The sequence below is a fragment of the Chroicocephalus ridibundus genome, chromosome 2 (assembly GCF_963924245.1).
Source record: "Chroicocephalus ridibundus chromosome 2, bChrRid1.1, whole genome shotgun sequence".
NCBI lineage: Eukaryota > Metazoa > Chordata > Aves > Charadriiformes > Laridae > Chroicocephalus > Chroicocephalus ridibundus.
This window is the reverse complement of record NC_086285.1, coordinates 108,308,212-108,331,635: the sequence shown is the minus strand read 5'-3', so window position 1 is coordinate 108,331,635 and position 23,424 is coordinate 108,308,212. Positions and strand designations below refer to the sequence as shown.

At 37.6% G+C, this 23,424-nt stretch overlaps 1 protein-coding gene across 1 annotated transcript in view; it reads left to right on the top strand.

The window, feature by feature from the left end:
* DOK6 (docking protein 6) overlaps positions 1-23,424 on the top strand; it is a 255,400-nt gene that overhangs the window by 181,632 nt on the left and 50,344 nt on the right. The window contains exon 6 of the mRNA XM_063326443.1: positions 6,746-6,884. Within this exon, the coding sequence (XP_063182513.1) occupies positions 6,746-6,884 (139 nt within the window). The remainder of the gene's footprint in view (positions 1-6,745; positions 6,885-23,424) is intronic.

Here is a 23,424-nt window from a genome sequence, read left to right as displayed (position 1 = left end):
CTTTAGTTCTTTTAGTTGAAAATGCTGAGGGTGACTCAAGAAATACAAGATCTGACCTTGAACAAATCTTCAGGGCTAAGCCCCATGATCAAGTTACTGAGCCATATCAGACGTGTGGTAATATTCCATGTTCCCTGTATTAACTCAGGCCAAATTCAAGGAGATTCCACATGAGAGCAAGCTAATTTAAGATTAAACACTGCTATCTGTATCTCATGAGCACGTGAAAGAATGGTGGAAAGTTACCCACCTCAGCTGATGAGCAACAATATGACAATAAATATGACGGAGGAATGTCTATAGCCAGCAATTAGTAGATATCATGCATAATTACTTTTACTTTTTCGTGTTGTATATTCTTGCCAGTAAATAACCATCATTAAGGGGGGCAAGCGGGTGCCTCATATATCAGATTATTTTAATTATTTGCTTCTCAGATCATAAAATTGCCAGGATACCCATTTGACACTTTGGATAAAACTCTGAAATGCTGACGGCAAAGCATGGCAATCTTAACTCGTTGATCACATAGGGTATGAGTAAAAGGCAACACGCAGAAGATTTAGAGAGTCTATGTCTTGTTGTTCTGGATGTTGCCCTTTATATTGTTGCTGTGCTTCATGCTAGCAATCTTCATGTCCCTTTCACAGATTTTTCATAGGACATTTCCCCTGCTTTTACCGACCTTGTCCCAACTTTAGGTATTTCTAACCACATCTGCTGTCGTACCTCTATACCTGAATTAATTAGACTTTGTGCACATTTATCATTAATTGTCTTATCTCTGTTTCACCCGTAGATGTTTTCTAGATCCCATACATATCCTATCTATGTAGTTGCCTTTCTTCTTATTGAGTCCCTCACCAAATGTATCCCTTTTTTCCCTGCTTTATTGTAAGTTAGGATTCTTACCAACATTTTCTTACTTCCTCCTCTGTTTTTCTACCCTTTCAACATAGAAGTTGACTTACAATTTTATAAAAATGTACATAGTTTATTTTACAGTTGTTTTGATAAGTATTCCTGGGTATAAATGTTGTTTTTTATCTAAATATGCCCCAACCACAAAGAGCTTATTTGCCTTCCTTGCTTTTTTTTAATTTTCTCAGAAAAGAACAACTTTGGGAGGAAGCAAGCCAGCCTGTGTTGAAGGCTGGAATGAGCGAAGAATTTGGACCCTCAGGGGAGCTTTGCATTCATTTTATAGTGAGGTCTACTGGTTAGCTAGCCTGTCTTTAGTGTATGCTGTGTGTAACGTCCTTGCACACAAAGAACAAACAGGATTTCTGTCAAAATGGCTTAGCTCAAGTTGAGATAACAACAAACAAGGAAAGAACAAAAGTTAGATATCCACAAGAGAGATAGCGTTTGCGTGTCTCCACTGATAATCTAATTAAACTGGAGACAAAATTGCTAGTTTCCACCACTTTTGAGAAAATCAAAGCTGTAGCAACACAAGAAATAAGTGTCTCAGTTCAGAGTTAAATATTGCATACCAACTAGCTGTTTCCTGACTGACAGCCACAGCTTCAAGGCTTTAAAGAAAGGGCATCTTTTATTTACTGCTCATCTTGTGACAGTAACAGGTCTGGTCCCATATGTGGCATCTGACTACCTTCTTTAGCATACAGGAAATAAGCACTAGATAACTTTATTTCTGGGCCTTGAAGTGCCTGAGTAAAGAGCTTCACTGTTTAAAGGAAATCATTTTTCACACATCAGGTGTGGACTATGCAACAGCATAGTTACCAGTTTGGTACTGGTAACTTTTAGGACTCTGCTACTGGACAATATCTATTAATGATCTGTTCTTATTTAAAAATTTAAAGTCCTTCTTTTTTAAGAACAATAAATGCCAACATGGGGTAGTAGTTATTTCTTATATATTAGTTATTAATAGCTATAGTTATTCATAATAATTAGTTATTAATAGCAAAAGGGGTTTATGATATTTTTCACTGCCTATTTGAGGAAGTTTACCTTTTTTAGTTATTTGTATGTAGTTTTATATACTTTTGAGTAATTAATTTACAAATCAGCCATTATTTCTTTAATGCCAAGTTATTTGTGGGTAAAAAGAAATCATTCAAATCCTCTGAAAAATAGGTTTAACTATATGAAGAACTAAAAATTTTTGTTACAGTTATAATTTATGCTTTATTTTAAAACAAGGACTTAATAGCAAATAATGTTTCTAAGCTTCTGAGTTTTCAGATAACCTTCATTTTTGTGCAAATGTATTTTACCCTTAACTGAAGGAGTGAAGTGAAGCTGAGATGTCAAATTCTTGTCCTCTCATGCAGTTGCTGAATATTGCACAGTTTATTAAACAGTTTAGAATTTCAAACATGACATGAGACCATGAACCTCTATTTGTGAAAAAGTACCATTTGTAAATGGTGGTCAAGTCAAGTCAATAAAGTTTCCTTTTTGAAGGGAATTCTGCAAGGTTAATATATAGTGTTGATTCTGCTCTAAAAAGACTGAAGTTACTGTAGTGAGCAGAGGCAGTGGGAAACCATTGTGTGAATTTGGGAAATGTTGCACAAAAACCTGGCAATACTGGTGGGATAATCTCTTTGACTTGAACAGAAGCCTTTGAGTAAAAGCAAGAACTTTCACTGTTGGTCTCTGAACCCAGTTTGTCCCAGGCCACAAGCTTAGCTCTCACCTTCTCCTTATTCTTTCCCCCGGCTCTTGTAACAATGATGGTTGTGAAAAGCTCTGGCAGTATTTTAAGAAGTAAAAAAAAAAAAAAAAAAAAAATTATTTGCAACATTCCTTATCTACTGGTTTCATTATCTGCACAGTTATATCATTCTATAATAATACAGAAAAAATGCACTTTCCTATTTCAGTTAAAGCACTTCATACATTTTAATGCATTGAATCCTTAAATATCCTAAAGCACAGGTTAATGACATCCCTGTTTTAAAGTTGGAAAACACAGAAATAGAGAAGCTAACGTCAGCATTTTTCAAGCATCCACAGACTGTTAAGCCTCTCGTCAAAAAATTGAAATATACAAAATCAGTGAAATTTTTTTTTACAGTGAAGGTCATACTGAGTTGGTTGGGCTGCAGTGCATGACTGTGGCAGTATTGGGAAAAGAAGCAGCCCACACCTTTGTTCTGCCTTTTCTAGGATTCTAGGAAATGTAAAAGTTATGGAGTTTTTACTAAGTTGACGTAAAATTATTGTCACATTTTTCTTTATTAAGTATCAAAAATGCAGAAAAACATTTTGCAGAAAATGAAAAAGTCATAGTTATGACAAGTTTTGATCTAAATTTTGGAAAAGGTCATTTTCATTTTAAAAGGTTGGGAAAAACATAGATTTTTTTAAAGGTTTTGGGAAAAGTTTCAACCAGCAATTATTTGATTGATTTTAAAATATAATTCATAGTAACCAAAAAAGAATGCAACAACCATGTGTGCTTTGAACACAGAGAACTTTGAATTTACCCACAGTTATTTCACTTTCAGTTGTAATAAAGCAACACATTAACAATGCTAAACCTGAGACAGTAGCTTTAAATGAATAGTTATCTGGCATCTAGTAGAGGTTGTAAAGAAAACGGTTTATTTTTTCTGCTGACTGTGTTTGGACTGTAAATAGAATGAGAAGTGTGTTTCAGCTCATGGGCTTGTCCATTCCTGTTGGCCAGATAAGTAAAGATCCTCTGTTTGTTCGGCAAAACTCTTAAGCTTAGGAGAGCACATGTACCCCTTTCCCTGTCCCCATGTTCATCGTACCTAGGAGTGCTTCTAACTAGCCCTAAAACATGCTACTGCTCTTGGTGGCATAACTAGAATAGAATTGAAACCGGAGAAGGGGAAGGGGAAGGGGAAGGGGAAGGGGAAGGCAAGGCAAGGCAAGGGAAAAGGTCTAAACTCAAGATTTTCACCTGAGTAAAGCAATAACATCTTGAGGATCTGAACAGGAAAACTTCACTATGGCAAAGGGGTTCATCTCCAGATGAACTAATAAGTTTAGATGGAAGAAAGAAAGTTTTATTGTAACAATTTATGCTTTTACAGAACTCAGATGTGCCAGGTACTGATTGCTTTATTCTTGTGGCCTTCAAATCCTGTTAAACTTCAAAGCCAGTTAGGGGTATTCAGCACTTTTAAAAATGATGCCCGTAATTCTCCTCCACCTACAGTTTTGAGCGGCTGTCCACATATGATCCATCATTAGGCAGGGAAGCCCACAATCCGGATGCTGGGAGGCTGCCATCAATGACTCTCCAGTGTCGGCATAACATGTCTGCCACAGTCACCCATTGCAGTTGGGAAGCAGGGCCCCACGGTGCCGTCCTGTGCAATGGTTGAGGTGCCGCAGGGGTGCCACATCCCGCACGATTGCCTCCACCCAGGGCTCTCAGGGGCAGTACAGACCCTGACCTGATCAGCAGCAATGGTGCCTAGGTTTTGCTTGGTCAAAACAAGCAGCTTAACTCCTGAACCTTAATCACGCCCCGTTGCCTGCTTCCTTGTTTTTATCCCTGGAGGATTTTTCATCCTCTGAAACTAACAAAAAGATCATATTTTGCTTCAGTTTCTGAAACCTCGTCATTTTTTCCAGACTTTCCATTTCACGGTGTTTGAATTTTATTAAGATCTCTTTACACAAAAGCAGAGTACCAGCTATATGATGCCCTGAGGGATCTGAAAGGCTGTTGCCATAATGTTGCAAAACTCTGGGGATGTTTTATTTCTACCAGAAGCTCTTTGGAGAACTATGGCAAAGGATATAAAATATCTTAAATGTTTACAGCAGGGATCTTGATCTCTGTTGGAATTTAATTCAAAGGCTTTTTAATCTATTAATTGGCACACCACATTAATACTGACCAAATAATACCTGTCTACAAAGTGGATTGTATATTCTTTACATCTTGAGATGGGGAAGACATTTTTATTCCAGAATTATGGGTAATATCCATGCAGACAATACCGTGAATCATCTATTCTTAAGACTGTGACTTTCTTTTCAACACCTCAGTTGATCATAACTAAGTATATTCACCACGTGTTTTCCAGAAAGCACCCCTGTTTTATCTGTTTCTGCCTCCTTTCAGTTCTTCCCAAACACAGCCATGCAGAAGTTAACGCTTATGAAAGCACGTGTCCTCCAGTGAATAGGCAAAGCTTTTTTAAGTGTTAAGGTTTTATTTTCACTGGTCAGCCTTGAAATCAAAAGCAACTGCTGAATTCTCAGCAGTCTCTTGTATGGCACAATAGTCCTGTTCAGATGAGTTTTGAAATAAAACTGTGTAGGAAGCTCTCTTCTAATTTGACAAAAAGATGTCTCATGAAAAAAATTATTCCATTTTCAAAAAGCTGTAATATAATAGTGTGTGTGTGCATGCATGTAACACAGAAGGAGACATATTTAAATGATTATATTATTCAAACAATATAGATCTATAAGTTCATTTGATGGGAAAACAGTTTATAAAATTTGATATATGAATAATCTTACAGAATCTGGGATGCAAAATCTAAAGATACTGATATTTAAAAACCTGTTAGAATGTTAGACTATTCAGGACACCTTTTTCTAAAACGCTTTGCAATTCTTTATGCCTCAGGCTTTCGGGGGCCATGCTGAAGGTGCTGGGATATTAAAAAAAATAGATGTCATAATTATAATATAAACAACCAAAACATTAAAGGATTCTGGTATTTTAAGGCAAATCGAAATCTTTCTGTTGTTGAAGGCTGTTATGCATCAGTGACTCAAGTCAACAATATTCTATCATAGATAACTAAAAATCTTTACAGGAAGTATCAGACCAAATAAAAATGATTTTTTAATTCCATTTCTAAAATTGCAAGAAGTCTATAAAAACACAGAAATCAGACACTGATAACATAATGGAACTACTAATATAAATATGTCGAAATGCACCACTGTTTAACACAATATATATACTTAAAGTAATGGTCACTCAATGATCTAACGTTGTTGTCTACTCCCATTTTCTACATTTCCCTGCCCTCTTTGTTGTTGCATTTACCGTGGACCACTCTTCTTCCTCAGAATAATGCTACAGCGATATTACAGATAAGGATAAGAGCAGTTGCTCTCTCAAAAGAAGAAAGTTAATTTTATTTCTGGTGGTTTTTTTCACAATTTAATCTTCTTATACTATAGAAATAGTGTTCCTATTGTCAAATAGAGTGAATGGCTTTTATAATTATCAAGATAGCTTTAGACACTGCCTCACATGAATGTACTAACAGGGACAGTTATAAATTAACCCTCTTAATGCTGTCTTTCAATAGAGCTTCTTTGTAGTGATTAACAATAGTATCCTTTTTAATTGGTCAATGTTCTCTTAAAATGTCAACTTTTCAAAGTCATGATGTGCTATGTACTTCTGGCATCATTTGGTTGAGAGAATTAAATTAATCTCCCACTTACCAGTGCAGACATTTGAAACAATGCCGAAAATAGCTGACTGTATTACCTCAAGTTTTTATTCTATGATAAAACTTCTTTTTCACTATCCAGATGATGATTAAAACTTAATTTAAAGGTTATGTTCACGAAGTTCTGCACATATCTTTGAATATGTCTCTCTCCAATGGTAAAAATAACTGCCAATGTTCGGAATTCCAGAGTTTAACTACAAAAGTTGGCATTTTCTGCAAGGTGTGCACTTTTTATAACAGTAAGATACAAATTACACAGTACTCATTTTTTTTCCTTCCGTTCTGTTTAAATCTCACTGCAGGATGTGTGACACAGGAGAAGGGCTGTTCACCTTTCAGACACGAGAAGGAGAAATGATATATCAGAAAGTCCATTCTGCAACACTGGCGATAGCAGAGCAACATGAAAGATTAATGATGGAGATGGAGCAGAAGGCACGGGTAAGTTCCTTTCACAAAAATCTTTACATTTATAAAAATTAGTAATGAACAAAGGAAGTAAGGAGTAATAACAGCCCATGGATTCAACCGTAATGATGGTATTAGTTCTGTGGCTAAGACAAAACAGACTTTTGGATTTATATATTTTCATGGTCAGGGATTTTCAGCATGTGCTGTACAATACTCTATTGTTGGTGTCCTTTTGGAATGGTTGGTACCGTTAAATGCTGGATCCATGGTTACCTTCTTGAAAATTGTGGCTCTGCTACTTAAAGATTAGTCCGTTAGCCAAAGCCAGCTGTGAATTGACTATTGATAACTAAGTATTAATCGCTCCTCATGGCCTCACAGGTGAAAAAAAGTCCAGTATAAACACTCCTAGGTGACAGCAGTGTGTTCCGTTTTTCTTAATTCCAGAAAGAAATTACTTTCCCTACACTGTAATAAGTAGCAATGCAATGTTGGTTCAAAATGAGCTATTTTTTAACTTTAGGTTCAGAATTTCCAGTTTGCACAAGTTATCTTTAAGAATTACCGAAAAGTTTGGAGCTTTTTAAGAGAAAACGGAAAAAAAAGTGTTCCCTGTATGTTTAGAAGTAGAGATGGCATTAAATGATCATTCTGGAAAGCTAACTTTCAACTGTGCTTTGAAGCTACTTTTAGATTGACGAGAGGAAAGATATGGGGAGGACAGAGAACCTGTTTTGCACACTTTTCCTCTCAGATGACCACAGTTCTCCACATATCTTTGTCCCTAGAAAGAGATTTCAGGGTAATTGCACCATTTCCAGTGACTCTCCCTTCCTTCCCTCACCCACCATCTACATGCCCACAGTCGTGCAAACATGACTGTGGACACGTCTGTGATCCTCTCCCCCAGCAATCCATCACTGTCAAAATATCTTGCTCACACTCCTGAGAGAAAGGCTCTTGCAAAGGGCAACTCAAGACCCCAGTGTTCAACTCCTTCTCTTAATTAGTCCCCCGATAAGTCTATCTTCCTCTGTTTATTGAAAAAGAAACTTGAAAAAGACTTAGATTTCCATGTCAAAACTCTGTTATGTTGAATGCTCCCCTCAGACTCTGCATGTAATTAAGTAAGTAAGAACAGAGAGATGGGAAGCCATAAAAATTTTTCTTTTTGGTGGTTTATGAAGAAAGATAGATAAGTTTTTCAACAAAACTAGACAAAATAGCAGCATTTCCACAATAGTTGAGTTGCATGAACTTTGGTCAGAAAAAAACAAGAAGAAGAGAGTTCACAGTCGAGATTAAAATAGAGTTAGAGACACAGGAGCAATTGCTGGGAAGTCCAAGACAAGACAGATGACAGAGTAAATGGAAAAACATCTGAAGTGGTAGAAGTGCTGGCAAAAAACAACTGCATTCTCCTCGGCAGAAAGTCATTTAATAATAGTCCAAAACCAGGAAAAAGCATCATTATAAATATGTTTGCTCTTAAAGTGTCTACACCAGTAAGAGAAATGAGAGCATTTTCATACTGCTGTAAAAAGTGCTTAGACCAGGATCATACAGGATTTTCCTTTCGTTAAACCACTACTTTCAAGTCCTCCACCTATCTTTTAGCAGCTTTGCTGCTTAGCAAGGCTGTTTCTGTGCTGCCATCAGATGACTTCCTTGAAACCTCATTTTTGTATGCTGTGGCCAGATGGTATGTAATATCAAATCTAATATCAAACATAATATCAAAATAGAAATGACTCATCAGCTACGCAGTGTGTAATATACTTGGCTCCTGGATGAGGCTGCGCTGTGATGAGCAGAGGGAGATTGGTAGAGGCCAGTAGAAGCTGTGGGCTGCATAAAAGAGGCTGAAAAATCTGTTGATTTTATACTTCAACTAGTAAACCAATGTAGTTTTAGTTTTGGAAGCTCAGCTGCTCCTGACTGATGAGGCGCTGAACTGTTAAGAGGTCATCTGCGTCATCTGCAGCATTTGAGTTGTATTCGTAACAGAAACAAAATCTGAAGACATTAAATAGACTAAGTGTGTGTTGTTTTCCTTTTATCAAGTATAATTGCTTCTCTAATATCTAAATCCAGCAGTTTCGCTGAATGCCTATGTATATTTTTTCCTTAAGATCTGAAATTGAAATACAAGCAGGAATATATTTTTGAACCAGGGATCTAGAGGCCATAAATGTTTTTTAGGTCTTCCCAAAGCTTGACCTTTGATCCTTTGTATCTATAGCTCTATACTTGAGGGTTTTTGCTCTTTTCTGACCCTTTCTGCAATGAACAGCTGATGTTTAATATTATAGAATTAAATCTTGTTCTTGATAAAGGTGAAAATGAAAGAAATTTTTAAAAGTAAATGAAGCTTAATGATAATCCATTCTTATAAAAATCTTCCTTCCAATAATTAGAAGTTATATATTAGAAAGGACTCTTTAATATTTGTGTGTTCTGTCCTAAATTTTAACATATTTTAAGTAATTAACACACTGAAGTTTCACTTAAATTTTTCCAGATTATAATAGATTGTAATCCAATATTATAAAAAGTAAATACAGTTTATATAAGAAATCAAAGTGCATTTTTATCCAAAGTAACCTTGATGAAATATGTATATATGTTACAGTTAGTACTCATAATGAATATACAAAGTTTGTTGCCTTACTAATAAAAAAAGCAAAAGGACACAAAACACACAAAAAACCAGAAACAAATTCTGGCAGAAGGAAAAAGGTAAAATTAGTTACTGCTGCCAGAGGCTTGTCAGATAAAGGTATTGCAGGCAGCCGCAGGCCACATTTACTCCGTTTATGGAGGTCTCTGCACACAAAAATGCTGCTTCAGAATACTAAGCAATAAATTCATTTTTATGCTAAGAAATCCATTGCTCGAGCCAAGTAACCTGCTGCATAACTATGTTAAACGGAGAGAGGCATGAGAAGGAAACTAATTCTTCCCATTAGCTTCAAAAGGGCATGGACTGGAAGCAAAATCGTTCTGTGGAAGCTGGTACAGTACCAAGCCTGCCTCATTGCCACCACAAGCAGGACAAGCCCCGTCCATTTAAGCGGGCAGTCCAGTCTTGTGCACGCTTTCGTCTTCTACCCATCTCCCTCTCAAATTATAACACCAGAAGAAGGACCTAAAATATGGGGTCAATAGTCACTGGCACAGGTGTGGTTTCAAGTTGGGTATCGGTTTTACTGGGATCAAAGCAGACTGGATTTTATTCAAATACTATAACAAAGTGGACAACGATCTAACATAGCTCAGGTGGTCTTCTTGATTGAGTTTGAAACATTAAATTGACAGAGTGATAGTGTTTTATGCTCACTTTGTTTGGGACAATAGCAAATTTAGGCCAATGCTAGTATTTAAATTGAAATTATTTTCAGTGAAATTGTTATCTGTATGTTCACTTTTTTCAGTCTTTTTAATTGGATCAGTGTAACACAGATGATAATTTTGTTTTGCAGGTGTTTTGGGGGGAGGGGGCAATATTTGAGTGTTTTTTCAGTGGTTTTACAATTTCAACATAACAAATCAATTAAACAGAACAATGACTGGCTTTCTGTTTACAAGATTTTATTTTGTGCTGTTGCTTTATCTATATGAGAGTGCCAGCAACTCTTGTTTTATCATCTGAATAATCTGCATTCTTACACATAGCTCTTCTCATGCCCCTTCCCTCTCCTCTCCCTTTTTTTTTTTCAAGTGTAACATATAGAAATCTGTTTGGATTGGCAGTCCTGGAATTACACACACAGAGAAAAAAAAAAACAATGTGTTAACCTCAGGAATAGCATGTATCCCCACTAACCGTAATCTGATGTTGAGCGTGGAAGTTGCATGTCTGAGTGTCTCACAGCCAGCTCTTCCATCCCTCCCCGGTCCCCAGGCCAGGCTGCAAGCTCCTTCCACTTCCCTTCTGTTAGCTCAGGCGCTTATCTGACTCGGGGAGTCAATTCAGTTTGCTAATTTGGGAAAAAACAGAAAAAGTCTATCTAAAAGGAGTAGGATTCTGCAGGGTTACTGAGCTGAATTAGTTTACAGAGGCAGCAGTAAGCCATCAGATCTTCTCAGCCGTCCTGAGGAGAGACCCGATGACAACGTGCTTACCGGCACATGGCATTGGAATTGAAGACCTGATTTTCATCCCTAATGCCAGCTTTGATCTTCTGCCACTCGTCCTCCACTAAAAACACTCCTGATGTAACCTCTACACCCACTGTTCTTCGAATGTATAAAATGGGGGTTAAGAGCTGTAGATTTCTCATGTTACAGTTACACATATGAGGGAGGCACAATAAGGAAAAAGTCATACCTTTTTAACCTTATAAATTACTTCTTTCAAGAGCTACCAGTAAAAACCTATTATGCAATCACAAAAGAATAAAAATTTACAATGTGTAAAACAATAATTCTAAATAAGACAGCACTAAAGTTGGTGTTAACCAGCTGAAGTTAATCAAGCATCAGTAAGACTGAAGTGTAAATGCATGAAGAAATGATAATGGCTCAAGTTTCATAACTTATTATGATAGGAAATTTTCTATGACACTTGTTTTTCTTTAGACAGCAGAGCTGTAAAAATAATGTCACTTTAGATTGTGATTCTTGTAACATTTACCAGAAGATAAACGCCTTTATGAAAAACTGCATCTGTATATTTCTCTTCCATTCTCATTATTTACAAGTCTTGTCTCTAATATTCAGCTTAATATAAGTGAATGAGTCATCATGATAGATTTCTGTCATTTAAAAAAGATAATATCAATGAGTTTATGTATTTTTTTAAAAAAAATCTTATTAGGAGGGAAATAATGAGTGTGCCAAAGAAGACAAATATCAGGCAATGGAACTGGGTTTAAGGAGAGCTTGGAGAGGAAAGTGGCTAAGAAATAAGCCTGCAAGTCATTTAATCTTTCTCTTTCTTATCTAGAACGGAATGAGGAGAGTAACAGTATTTCACAGAACTGGTCTGAGGATAAATATAAATTAGAGGATTGTCAGGCATGGTATTAATAAGAATGTAAGGAGAATGAAGAATATCAATGTACATTGTCTCAGAATCAGAAAAGAAAAAAAAAAAAACCAAACTCGGAGGCTAGCGAAAATAACAGCATTAGCTTCATAGTGAACTTGTAATTTAGCTTTGCTTTGTAAACAAGTCTGTACTGTCTATTTCTTCATGTGTTTTTAACTGGATCACAACCTGAACACATACTCATCGCAACAATACAGGATCGAACATCATCAACAAACACATCAAACATTCTAAATTTTCATTTTAAAACTATGGTTTCAATTTGAAGTATCCTACCTTTGCCAATGCATCTTCAGGGTTTTGTCTGGTTTATGGTTGTTATTTATGTCTTTGTGAAATGCTTTACCTATCACCTATTATTTTCACATTGTGAAATATGGGAAATGCAGAGACACACTAGTGGCTGCTGCCGACTCAATAATTATATGAAATATTTAGTTAAAATATATGCCTTTTGGGCTCCATTTCAGCACTCCAATTTACTTAATATGAAAAAGCTTTTTTATGTTTTAATTCTGCCTAAGTGCATTTGTGTCAAGTCAATACCTGGAGGAGAAAATGGAGAAGAAAATTCCAGAGTTCATCCATAGATGATCCCATGTCGTGACACATCGGTCTCTATGTATGTTTTCTTCTGTTTCCAAATTATGTATAAGCTCAAGTACTGAGGTTCTGAATACATATGATTATTCATGAACTTACACGCTTTATGTAAGCTAAAGTATAGCCTCAGGTCAGTTAGTCATGCAAATACTTAGCTCAATATTGTTCTGCATATCTCATCTACTGTATGCTGTTGCTGTATAATGTTTGTTTAGAAACTTTATAACCCTGTAAAAAGCTGGCTGCTTTATTGCAATACGTAGCTGGTGAATTGTTTACTTGGTTTGCACAAGGGTTGCGAAACTAATTTCGATTACTGGTTCTAGGGTCTTTGAAAGTTACAGGTTAAAGCGGAAATAGCCGTGCAATGCTGCTGACAGGAGAGGACTTCTAGTGAAGTAAAGGACTTCTAGTGAAGTAAAGCTCACCCTTCTTTTCAGTGGAAACTGCAATAGAAAATTGGGAGTGTTCCCCTGCAGGATCTGTCTATCCACTGGCAAGCCATGAGCAGCTGTAAATATTTCCAAGGTTAACAACAAAACCAAAAATGCTGACTTGTTCCCCTCTGCCCCCAAGTCAGAATGTGTGTACTTTTAGATTTGAGGTTTGTAAACCCATTTGCCATAAGTATTAGTAATTTCCCACAGGGTTCTTGGTTCATTAAGCACATAATGACATTTTTCCTGACTCTGATTTTTTTTTTTTTAAGAATTTTGCCAGGCTTTCTGTTAGTCCTTGGGCTCAGAAAACAATATATACTTGGATGAATTAAATCCTGGAGTTGTGTCACAAGTCTATTCCTGACACTCACCACTTCAGAAGAAAGTGAAAATTCAGACTGGGTTTCAGCAGCAGTTAATGATTCCTTAAACTGGAGCTGTTTTGTTTCTTAATCTCATTTTTTCTTGAATGTAGACTTATTTCATTGGCATTTTTTCAGGGACTATTACTCATATCCAATAATAGACATTCAAATACTGCAGCAGCATTCAAAAACTATGCAGCAGGTGCCATTCACTTCCTAAAAGAAAATACTTCATCCCACCATGAAATCTGGACTTCCACAGCCGCTAGAGACCCCTGTCTGTTCCTTTCTTACCAAGTCAACACCTTTTTTTCCCCCCTACTCCTCTTGTCAGCCGCAGGAGTCTGCTGTCTCCTCTACGGCACCCTGCGGGCAGTGAGAGGATGAGGTGTAAAGCCCCCATTCTCCAGGGGACGCTGCAGGTGGTTGATGTTACTGGATGTTTGCTGCGTGTTTGAATGAAACTGCAGTGCAGGGAACGTCTTTGCCTTATGGTAAGGAAGGGTTAGTGCAACTGCTCGTATGCAGTGACAGAGCCAGTGACAGGCAGGTGGGGGGGAATGGAACAGAGCTATTCGTCATGTCAGAAATACTGCAGACATTAGAAAGGTTTGTGGAGTGTGTAGGTAAGCGGCGTGGGTAGGTGCGAGAGCAGAGCTGGCAAGTCCTTCCATAAGAGTGTATCAGCTATTTTGGTGATTGTTGATGTAATTTAAATGCCGGTCTGCCATTTGAAAACTGAAGCTTGCACTGGAGTTTTGAATGTTTTTGAAGCAGTAGTAATCATGAGGGTTCTCATTCAGAGCATGGTTTGAAAAATTCAGTTCTTCCCTTGCCTGACACAGTTTTGAAATCTCTCTTACCCTTAGCCATTGGGCTGAATTATCTTAAATGCAAAAAGATGCTCTAAATCTCTCCTAGAGACTAAAACCCAAGTACCTCACCACATGGATGCACATCCTAACCTAGAAATTACTCTCATTCTTTCCTTCTTAAAAATTTCTGGAATATTTTGTATAATGTTACAGTATCCTTCTAGCTTTCTATCTATCGTGCTACCTAAGACTCAGATTGAAATCTACTTTCCTTCTAATATAAAGTAGGAGCTGAACCAAAACTTGCAATAAAAGCTTCACAGAGGTATCTCAAAACTGAGATAATACAATTTCTTGTCTGCCAGGAGCCTGCTCCATCCTATGAATCCATCCTGAAGCTGCATACATAAATGCTATGAGGATTGTTTTCCCTGTTCTCTTCTCCTCATTTATACGTTTGCATGAAAGTATGCTGTATTGTGAACACTTCGATTATAGCAGCTGGGGTCTGGTTAGTTTGTTTAAATGCAACAGGGCAAAGATGTTTGCATAGTCAGGTATCTGAAGATGTAAACCCTCCTGAGAATTTAGCACGTAGGCACTTTAGAAATCCATGTAGCCACCTATTGACATTTCTAGGAGCTTTTTAAAGAGCTAGGTAGGTATTTCTTAGAAGTCAGGTATCATTTATTTCAACTTCACGATGTTGCATTTGGATATCAGTGGATTTGAAGGTTGGTGACATAAGCGCATTTGTAATTTTTTTCTTATATTTTGCAAAATACTACATGTTTACAAAGCTATTAAAGTAGTTGAAGAGGCAATGTCAAGTTGAAAATCATATTTGCTTCCGGAAAATGCAGAAAGTGAAAAGCCAAAGAACTTTCCCCGAACAAAATTGATGATTTGATTAGCAGTCTTATTTGCTAAAAGCCGTGGGTGGTGCGAGTGATAAATTAGGAATCGTTGCTGTAATTATACGATAGTTGTTGCATGCCTAGCTGAACCCTATTTGGCTATTCCTAGCCCTCCCCTTAACTAAACTCTGAGAAGCATTTTAGTATGGAAGGCAAGTTTTCTTTGTCATTGTGTATATTTAAAACAACTAGCTTGTATAACTGTACTGGTAGGTTTATGTCATCAAACTGTCTTAACAGAGGAGCAGGTTATGTTGACTTAAGTATTACTAGAAAAATAATTCTCAAACTAGTTCCCCAGCGGGCTTAAGTTATTATTAATCTCATATCTGCTATTTTGAGAAAACTGTTTATTGTAAACTAAAGTAGCCTATAGAGCTCCTATTATTATTAGCAAATATAATAGCTGATGAAGCCACCTGATGCTCTCAGGGGACAGGTATTATTATAATAATTATACTAACAAGCAAAATGAGGCACAGAAAGATTAAGGCCAAATTCAGCTGCGTGTGAATTGCCCAAGGTCATAGAGTAATCAGCTGTAAGATGGGAATAGCACAGCAACAAAACAAGAAAACAAACCCTGAATCATACTCAATTACTTATTCACAGAAGAATTAACTTCCGAAGAAGTTATTTTTCACATGGTTTTCATCAGTCTTTTGAACTATAGTATCATTCTGTGTCCCCTGTCAAGCAAGACCTTCCTCTGTTTCAGCAACAGGAGTTCTTTATATCACCCGAGGGAATAGTTAAGCTTTGTCTCTGATTAATAAGAAACTTATTTATCAATGATTTACAGAGGGGCACAGTGCTTTTCAGAGAATAGGAGAATTATAAAAAGTAATAATCTGAGAGGAGATCAAAAATTCCCATAATAGTCCTAAAGTTACTCTGTAAATCCCTTCTGTGCTTTTTGTGCTTTGGCTCATCAGGTACCTGTTGGTAGGACAAAAATTAGGTGAAGTTCACCCTTTGTCTTCATTTTGCTTTTTTGCTCTGCTTCAGTTCTTTTTCTTAAAGAGGACAGATTTTTTAACATGAAAATTATTTCTAATAATCTCTCTTATTATGTTTAGACTGAAGACAACAGATACTTAGTATCTAAAAAAGCCATATCTCAAATATAGGCACTTTTCCTAGTACAAGCTGTCTTTTGAAAAGTATTAATCAAAGCCTGTCCAGAAGGGGTTGTTTATGTTCCTTTTTCCCTCAGCCTTGGGTCATTGTTCTTACATTACTGATATCCCATATGATGCCAGCCATGCTAACAGTTTTTATTTATCAGTTGTGCAGGAATCTGGTTCAGGAAAATGTAAGACAGTAGTACAGACAGTACAACCCTGTACTGTTGATTTGACATTATTTCATGTACTACAGTAGCTTTATTATATAAAGATAAGCAGCTACTACAGTAAGCAAAATAATGTCACTTTAACGCACTGGTACTGCACATCTCATTAGCTCTCAGCTTTTCAAACCCGTTGACTATAGGATCAGAAAAATTGCTATTGGAAGGGATTGCTGGTGGTCAGCTCACCTAATCTTCTGTTCAAAGCCAGGAAAACTAGAAAACTAGCAGCATCAGAACTAGATTAAGTTACCCAGGGTCTTATCCAGTTAAGTTTTGAATACCCCCAAGGACGTAGATTATGGGTTCCCATTCCAGCACTTGGCTGCTCTCATTGTGAAGAATTTTTCTTAAGTCTGTCTCAAATTTCCTTTGCCACAGCCTGTGACTGTTGCCTCTTTTCATTTCACTGTGCATCTCTGGTAAGAGTCTTCTTTACAACATACTTTTAAGAAGAGAGAGAGAGTCTGGAGTTAGATTTCTCTTAGCCTTCTTTTTGTCATGCTGAATAAACAGTAGACTGATGATCCAGCGTCACTGATCATATTCTGCTCCTTAGAGGTTCACTGCTAGGCTCTCTCCAGTTTGACATTTCTTTTGTGGCAGGGTCCAAACCTGAAGACTCTGCAAATACAACTGAACTTCCAGATGTGGTTTCACAAATGCCAAATAGTGGGGAAATGCGATTTCCCCCAAACTGCTGGCCATGCTTTTGCTAATGTGGTCCGGTACGTGGTTAACCTCCATCACTGCACATGTACGCTGATCATTCATGTTATCACCAGGACCGCTATGTCCTTTTGGCAGAGCTTTTACCTAGCAGGTCAGTCCCCAGGCTGTACTCGTGCACTGAGTTGCCCTGACCCACTTGCAGCATTAACATCTGTCATTGCTGATCTTCATGAGATTCCTGTCAGCCCTTTCCTCTCCTTTGCTGAGGTCTCTATGAGTGGAAGCCCTCCCATCTGGGTGTTTGGCAGCTCACCCCCCGTTTGAAGTCACCCCAAGATTTGCTAAGGGTGTGTTCTGTACCAAGCCCATGTTGATGATGAAGATGTTAAAAACTTGGAGCATTGACCCATCTAAACAGCAGGAACAGGTTTTACAAAAATGTTTCAGTTTCAGCAGCAAGGGCTTAATGAAGATTTTCCATGGTATGGTGGAAGCATACATCGCTCTGTTACTTACGACTGTCTCAGGGTAAAAGCTGCTAGTCTCATCACATATTCAGTCTGTCATAATCCATTTCCATAAAAGTAGCTGCCAGGCAAGTTTCATATGGATTCATATGGCTGGGTGTTGAATGCATATCTCTACGGTGCCTGTGATTCAACAGCCATTGACAAATCAGCATAGGTTCTTGTTTAAAAAATGAAACAACTTGTGGTCTCTTCATTATTCTTAATTGTTTTCTTGTAGGACACAGTGGTAAAAGTTGCAACTACTACTGGCTGAGAGATTTTGTGAAATCATTTGTAAAATGATGGCATTTCTGTAATGTTTCCCACATACTGTTCAGTGATCACATTTATATATATTTTGTATTACATGAAGAAAAAAAGTGATGGAGTTGCAGATTTCCATGGCAACAGGTATAATTCTATTTCCTTTGTTTCACGAAGCTGGAACTTACCAGCACTGAGGCAAAGGATTGTTCTGTTAAACGGCAACCATGGATCTCAAAAGGCTTATAGGGCACGTGGTCAGGCAACTACAAGCTCTACTACAGCAAGGAATTTTTGCCAGGGGAAAAAAAACACCCGAGCTATTGTCTGAAAATGAAATTAAATGGAGAAAAATTGCCAGTTGTAGGATTTATTAGGCTGATGCAAGTATGTTGAAAGATACAGCAATTTGCAAACACTTCTCTGTTTCCCGCTTTCCAAATTGAGTTCCTGATTTGCAGCTATTTTTGCTACATTAGTGAAGTAACATCAGTAAGGGAGCAAAAATTCCACTAGCTTATTTTATAAGCAGAAATTTGGACTGTTATTTGGAGAGTCTCGTCTCTCATTTTAAGTTGTTTCTGGATCCAAAAAAATATTTGCAAAGATACATTATGTATATTTATTTAGAAATGTGTGCATTGCTTTTGAATGATTGCTTATGGCACTTTTTAAACTGAGCAATGTCAAGAATTCTCTGTATATCTGTCTAGGTACATGTTCATGTTGTGATCCTCATGTGTATGGGCACACGCAGTGGAAGAGAATAATCCTTTATTTTTATATACCAGCTTCTTAGTTGTTTTTAAGTCTGTAAAAGCCCACTAAAGGCAGTGGAGCTACTAAAGTAAATATTAACTGAAATATGAATAAATTAATTTCAATTAAATTAATATATTTATTTGTATATATGCACAGGGATATTTTTTAGCCCCTCCTTTAAAATATAGTATATTTTAAAGCCAAAACTTAATAATTTACATTCATGAGCCTTCACGTGCATTGCACATGTTTAACTAGCCCCAGTATGTATGATTCAAGATGCATTTGTCATGTTTAAAAGTAACTAATTGAAAGGAAGGAAATGTGTTCTTTTGGAAGGCATTGAAGAGTCATCCAAGAGGGCTTTACTACATGATAGCAATTTTTATGTATTCTGGGTTTTCTATTTTTTTCTTTTTAACTGAACTGTCTTTGTATGACATATAAAACTAACTTCTGAAAATGTCAGAAAGCAGAGGTCAGCAAGACTATGTGTGTTACTGAATACTAGAGTCACGCACTGATAAGCTTAATAAGGAATATTCATGAAAGGTTATTGATGATTATTGTTTCAGCAAGTATTCAGAAAATTGTGTCCCTGTCATTTTATTAAAGTTCATTGGTACCAGCAATTTCTATATACTGTAAAGAAGTAGCTAAAAATGTGATTTCCACAAATATGTGTAATTGGAAACTACTGATTTGTTTTAGACCACAGAAGGAAAAATTCATAAGAAAGCTTGTGAGGTCCAAGGCATTTGCTTTATTAGAAAGAATGAAAGAATGTGCAGCGATGGACAATCTTAATACAGATTCTAGCATTTTTTTGCCAAAATACATAAGTAAGCCTTAGAATTCCAATTTTTCAGCCCCAAACTTCCTCAAGTGAGGTTTTCCCAACTGGGGACACTCTGAGTTCATCCTTATTTCATATTTCTTGCCACATGCTAGAGAGAGTTTTTAAAGCGTGTTCTCCGCTAAGGGACATTTTTTCATGCCATAACTTTCACCTTACCAGCTCTACAACTGGCCAAAGCAACTTCTATGAGTTCAGAGAGGCTGTCCTTCCAGTAGTCTCAAGTAAAATGCTGAGGACTTCAAGTGTCCCAAATACCTCTTTAAGATATGTCATATCTTTCAGTAAGAAATACCATGAAAAAACTCGCATACGTCGCAATCTTCTCCAAAGCATATCAGGTTGAGGTCAGGCATGTCAGAGAGAGGGATACACACAGAAAGCAAGGAGAGTAAAAAGCAAACAAAGGAAGGAGGACCAGACTTTTTAAGTCAGCACTGATGGCAAACCTCACTATTTTTAACTTTGGCTTGACTGACCTCATGAAAGAGAACCTTCTGGAATACCATAAATTGCAGGTTGAATTCCCCAGAAAACACTCCTGGTGAAGCATACCAGCCTTTGTGGACAGTCTTTTTCTTTGACCTGTCCAACTGATGCATTTCAGTTCGTTCTTTCCCACCCCAACTTACTTATCCCTACATTGTTCAGAAGTTAGATCTGACATTCTCCCTTTCCATTAAAACCTTCTTTGTAATTTTGGAGATGCTAATCACAGAATCACCGACTGGTTAAGGATGGAAGGAACCTCTGTAAGTCATCTTGTCCAACCCCCCTGGCTCAAGCAGAGCCACCCAGAGATGGTTGTCCAGGACCACGTCCAGATGGCTTTTAAATATCTCCAAGGCGGGAGACTTTGCAACCTCCGTGGGCAGCCTGTGCCAGTGCTCAGTCACCCTCACAGTGAAAACATGTTTCCTCATGTTCCGAGGGAACCTCCTGTGTTTATGCCCATTGCCTCTGGTCCTGTCCCTGGGCACCACTGGAAAGAGCCTGGCTCTGTCTTCTTGGCACCCTCCCTTCAGGTATTTACAAACATTCATAGGATCCTCCTGGAGATTCCTCTTCCTAAACAGTCCCAGCTCTTTCAGCCTTTCCTCATAGGAAAGATGCTACAGTCCCTTTGTCATCTTAGTGGGGCTTTGCTGGACTCTTTCCAGCATGTCCCTGTCTGTCTTGCACTGGAGAGCCCAGAACTGTAACCAGCACTCCAGGTGTGGCCTCACCAGTGCTGAGTAGAGGGGAAGGATCACCTCTCTTGACCTGCTGGCAACAGTCCTTCTAATGCAGCCCAGGATACTGGTGGCCTTCTTTGCCACAAGGGCATCTGGCTGGCTCATATTCAACTTGGTGTTCATCAGGATCCCCAGGTCCTTTTCTGAAAAGCTGCTTTCCAGCTTGGTGGCCACCAGCATGTACTGGTGCCTGGGGTTGCTCCTCCCCAGGTGCATGGCTTTGTACTTCCTCTTGTTGAACTGCATGAAGTTCTTGTCAGCCCATTTCTCCAGCCTGTTGAGGTCTCTGTGGTTGGCAGCACAACCCTCTGGTATATCAGACACTCCTCCCAGTTTTGTAACATATCTGTTGAGGGTGCGCTCTGCTCCATCATTCTAAGCATTAATGAAGATGTTGAACAGGACTTGACCCAGTACTGACCCTCTCAGCCCATCCATTCAGCCAGTTTTCATTCCACCTCATTGAAATAGGCTGCTCATCCAGCCTGTACTTCATCAGCTTCTCCATGAGGATCTTATGGGAAACAGTGTCAAAAGCCTTCCTGAAGTCAAAGCAGACAATATCCACTGCTTTCCCCTCATCTGCCAAGTCAGTCATTTTGTCATAGAAGAGTATCAGATTGATCAAGCATGTATTCCTTTTTGTGAATCCATGATGACTAATCCTGATGAACTTCCTATCATTCATGTGCCTGGAAATGATTTCCAGGATTAGCTGTTCCATCATCTTCCCAGGGACCAAGGTGAGGCTGACCAACCTGTAGTTCTCTGGGTCCTCCTTGTTGCCCTTCTTGAAGATGGCAGTGTTGTTGGCTTTCCTCCTGTCCTCAGGCACCTCTCGCTGTCACAATGCTTTTTTGGCAAACTAAATAACATCTCCTGTGCTCTACTGGCTACTATTTACTCCTTAATTCAGTGAAGACCAAATCTCCTCCTAGCCCTCCCATCATTGACTTGTATTTTAAATCACCTCCTAACAAACACTCATAATGATGCACATAATTCACTGCTTGTTTTTGAAATGAGACAAAGCTGTAAATGAATATTTCAGTAATGAACTGCTTGAGATGAATGACCCCTAGAACATAACTTTGAAGGTTAAGCTAATACCCTGGAGTTAAGCTGATCTATATCAGTGCGTTCTATGCCGCCCGCCTTCACTTTAAGCATTCATGAGTCAACATGATGAACTGTTCTAGGACTGTGATTCATTTCCATTTTTTCTTGAATAAAATGTGTAGGGATGTGGTGTTATTTTGGATTTCACTTTTTGTTTTTAGGTGGCTTTTTTGCTCTGTTCCTCCCCATTACCCATCCGCAAATAGCCATGTCTTTAAACAAATGTATCAGGATATTGAGCACCTTCAAAAATCAGAGATTTTTGCTTTTAAAATCTGAAGACTTTGCCCTGGCTGATGCTGTTTAGAGAAATTATTTTATAGTTCCACACAGTCTTATCCTCAAATTCTGTATATTTTCAGGTCAGCAAATGTCTATCTGCAAAATCTTTTCCTTCGTGTCGTTCAGTACCTCTGTTTAATTAAAGCTCCCATTCCACAGTAACAGAAAGGACAATCAGTCTCTGCAAATAATGTCTGCAGTACTGGATTTCTATCATATATACATATATATATATATATGTATTTATTGAAGAAATTAGCTCACCCTGCTAGCGATCTGTCCTATATGTTAAAGACTCCTACCATTTAGTTGTGTTTGCTTCCACTAAGACCTACTGTATAGTCAGACTTGAAATAGTCTCAGCTCTGTTCACGTCAGCATCATCTCCCATGTTACTAGTCAATGATTTTATGCAATGAAAAATTGATAAAGTACTTCGTATATCGCCTATGTATAATACAATGGCTCAAACCTTGTAAAGATATAAGAACCTGACATTCTCCCCTCACGGTAATTAGTGTACTTTCCATAGAAAGGAAACTTCTTTCATGAATGAAACAAAACCACAACTTTTTGACAGAATATGGGTGAAGACGCACGCCTTACTGAAATTCAACAAAAATAATCCCAATGCACTGTAAAATCCATCTACTTTTCTCCAATATTAATACATTCTGTCAGACAACAGTGATCTATTATGAGCTTCTTTTAGAGGAAAGAAAAAAAAAAAAGAAAAAGCCAACACACTTCTGCCAGAAAAGTTGCAAAATGTCCCAATTCTCTCTTTATAATGTGGCCGAGGAGATTAGAAAAAAAATATCAGTTCCATTGAATCTCCCTTCAGAATGCTTTTCTTTGACCATTGCTTTATTATTCATACATAATGTTAATCCACTGCCAAAGACAAATCATCATCCACCTTGGCACTGCAAAGCGGTGTTATTATTTTGAGATTTTTTTTCCTCCATAATTGATTAAGAAACTCTCTAAAAGGTCATAAGAAGGTTAGAATAGCTACTGAAATACTAAATGCTAGAAATATATTATAAAGGCTGAAATCACTGATATGACTTTCACAGCTAGCTTTTCTATAAGTCTTTTTAGAAGACTTATGAGGTCATATATTGGTGGGGGGTTTGCCAGTATTGTGTATTCTGCCAGGAATAGCAAGCTGGATAAAAATATAAAAATAAACAGAAAGGACTGCATAGCAAAGTAGTATGCTGATACCTGTAAGTGTTTATATTAATAGTAGGCACCTTCAAGTAATGAACAGAGTCCAAATAACACATAACAATTTATAAGCAAGCTAAGAGAGTAATTATTA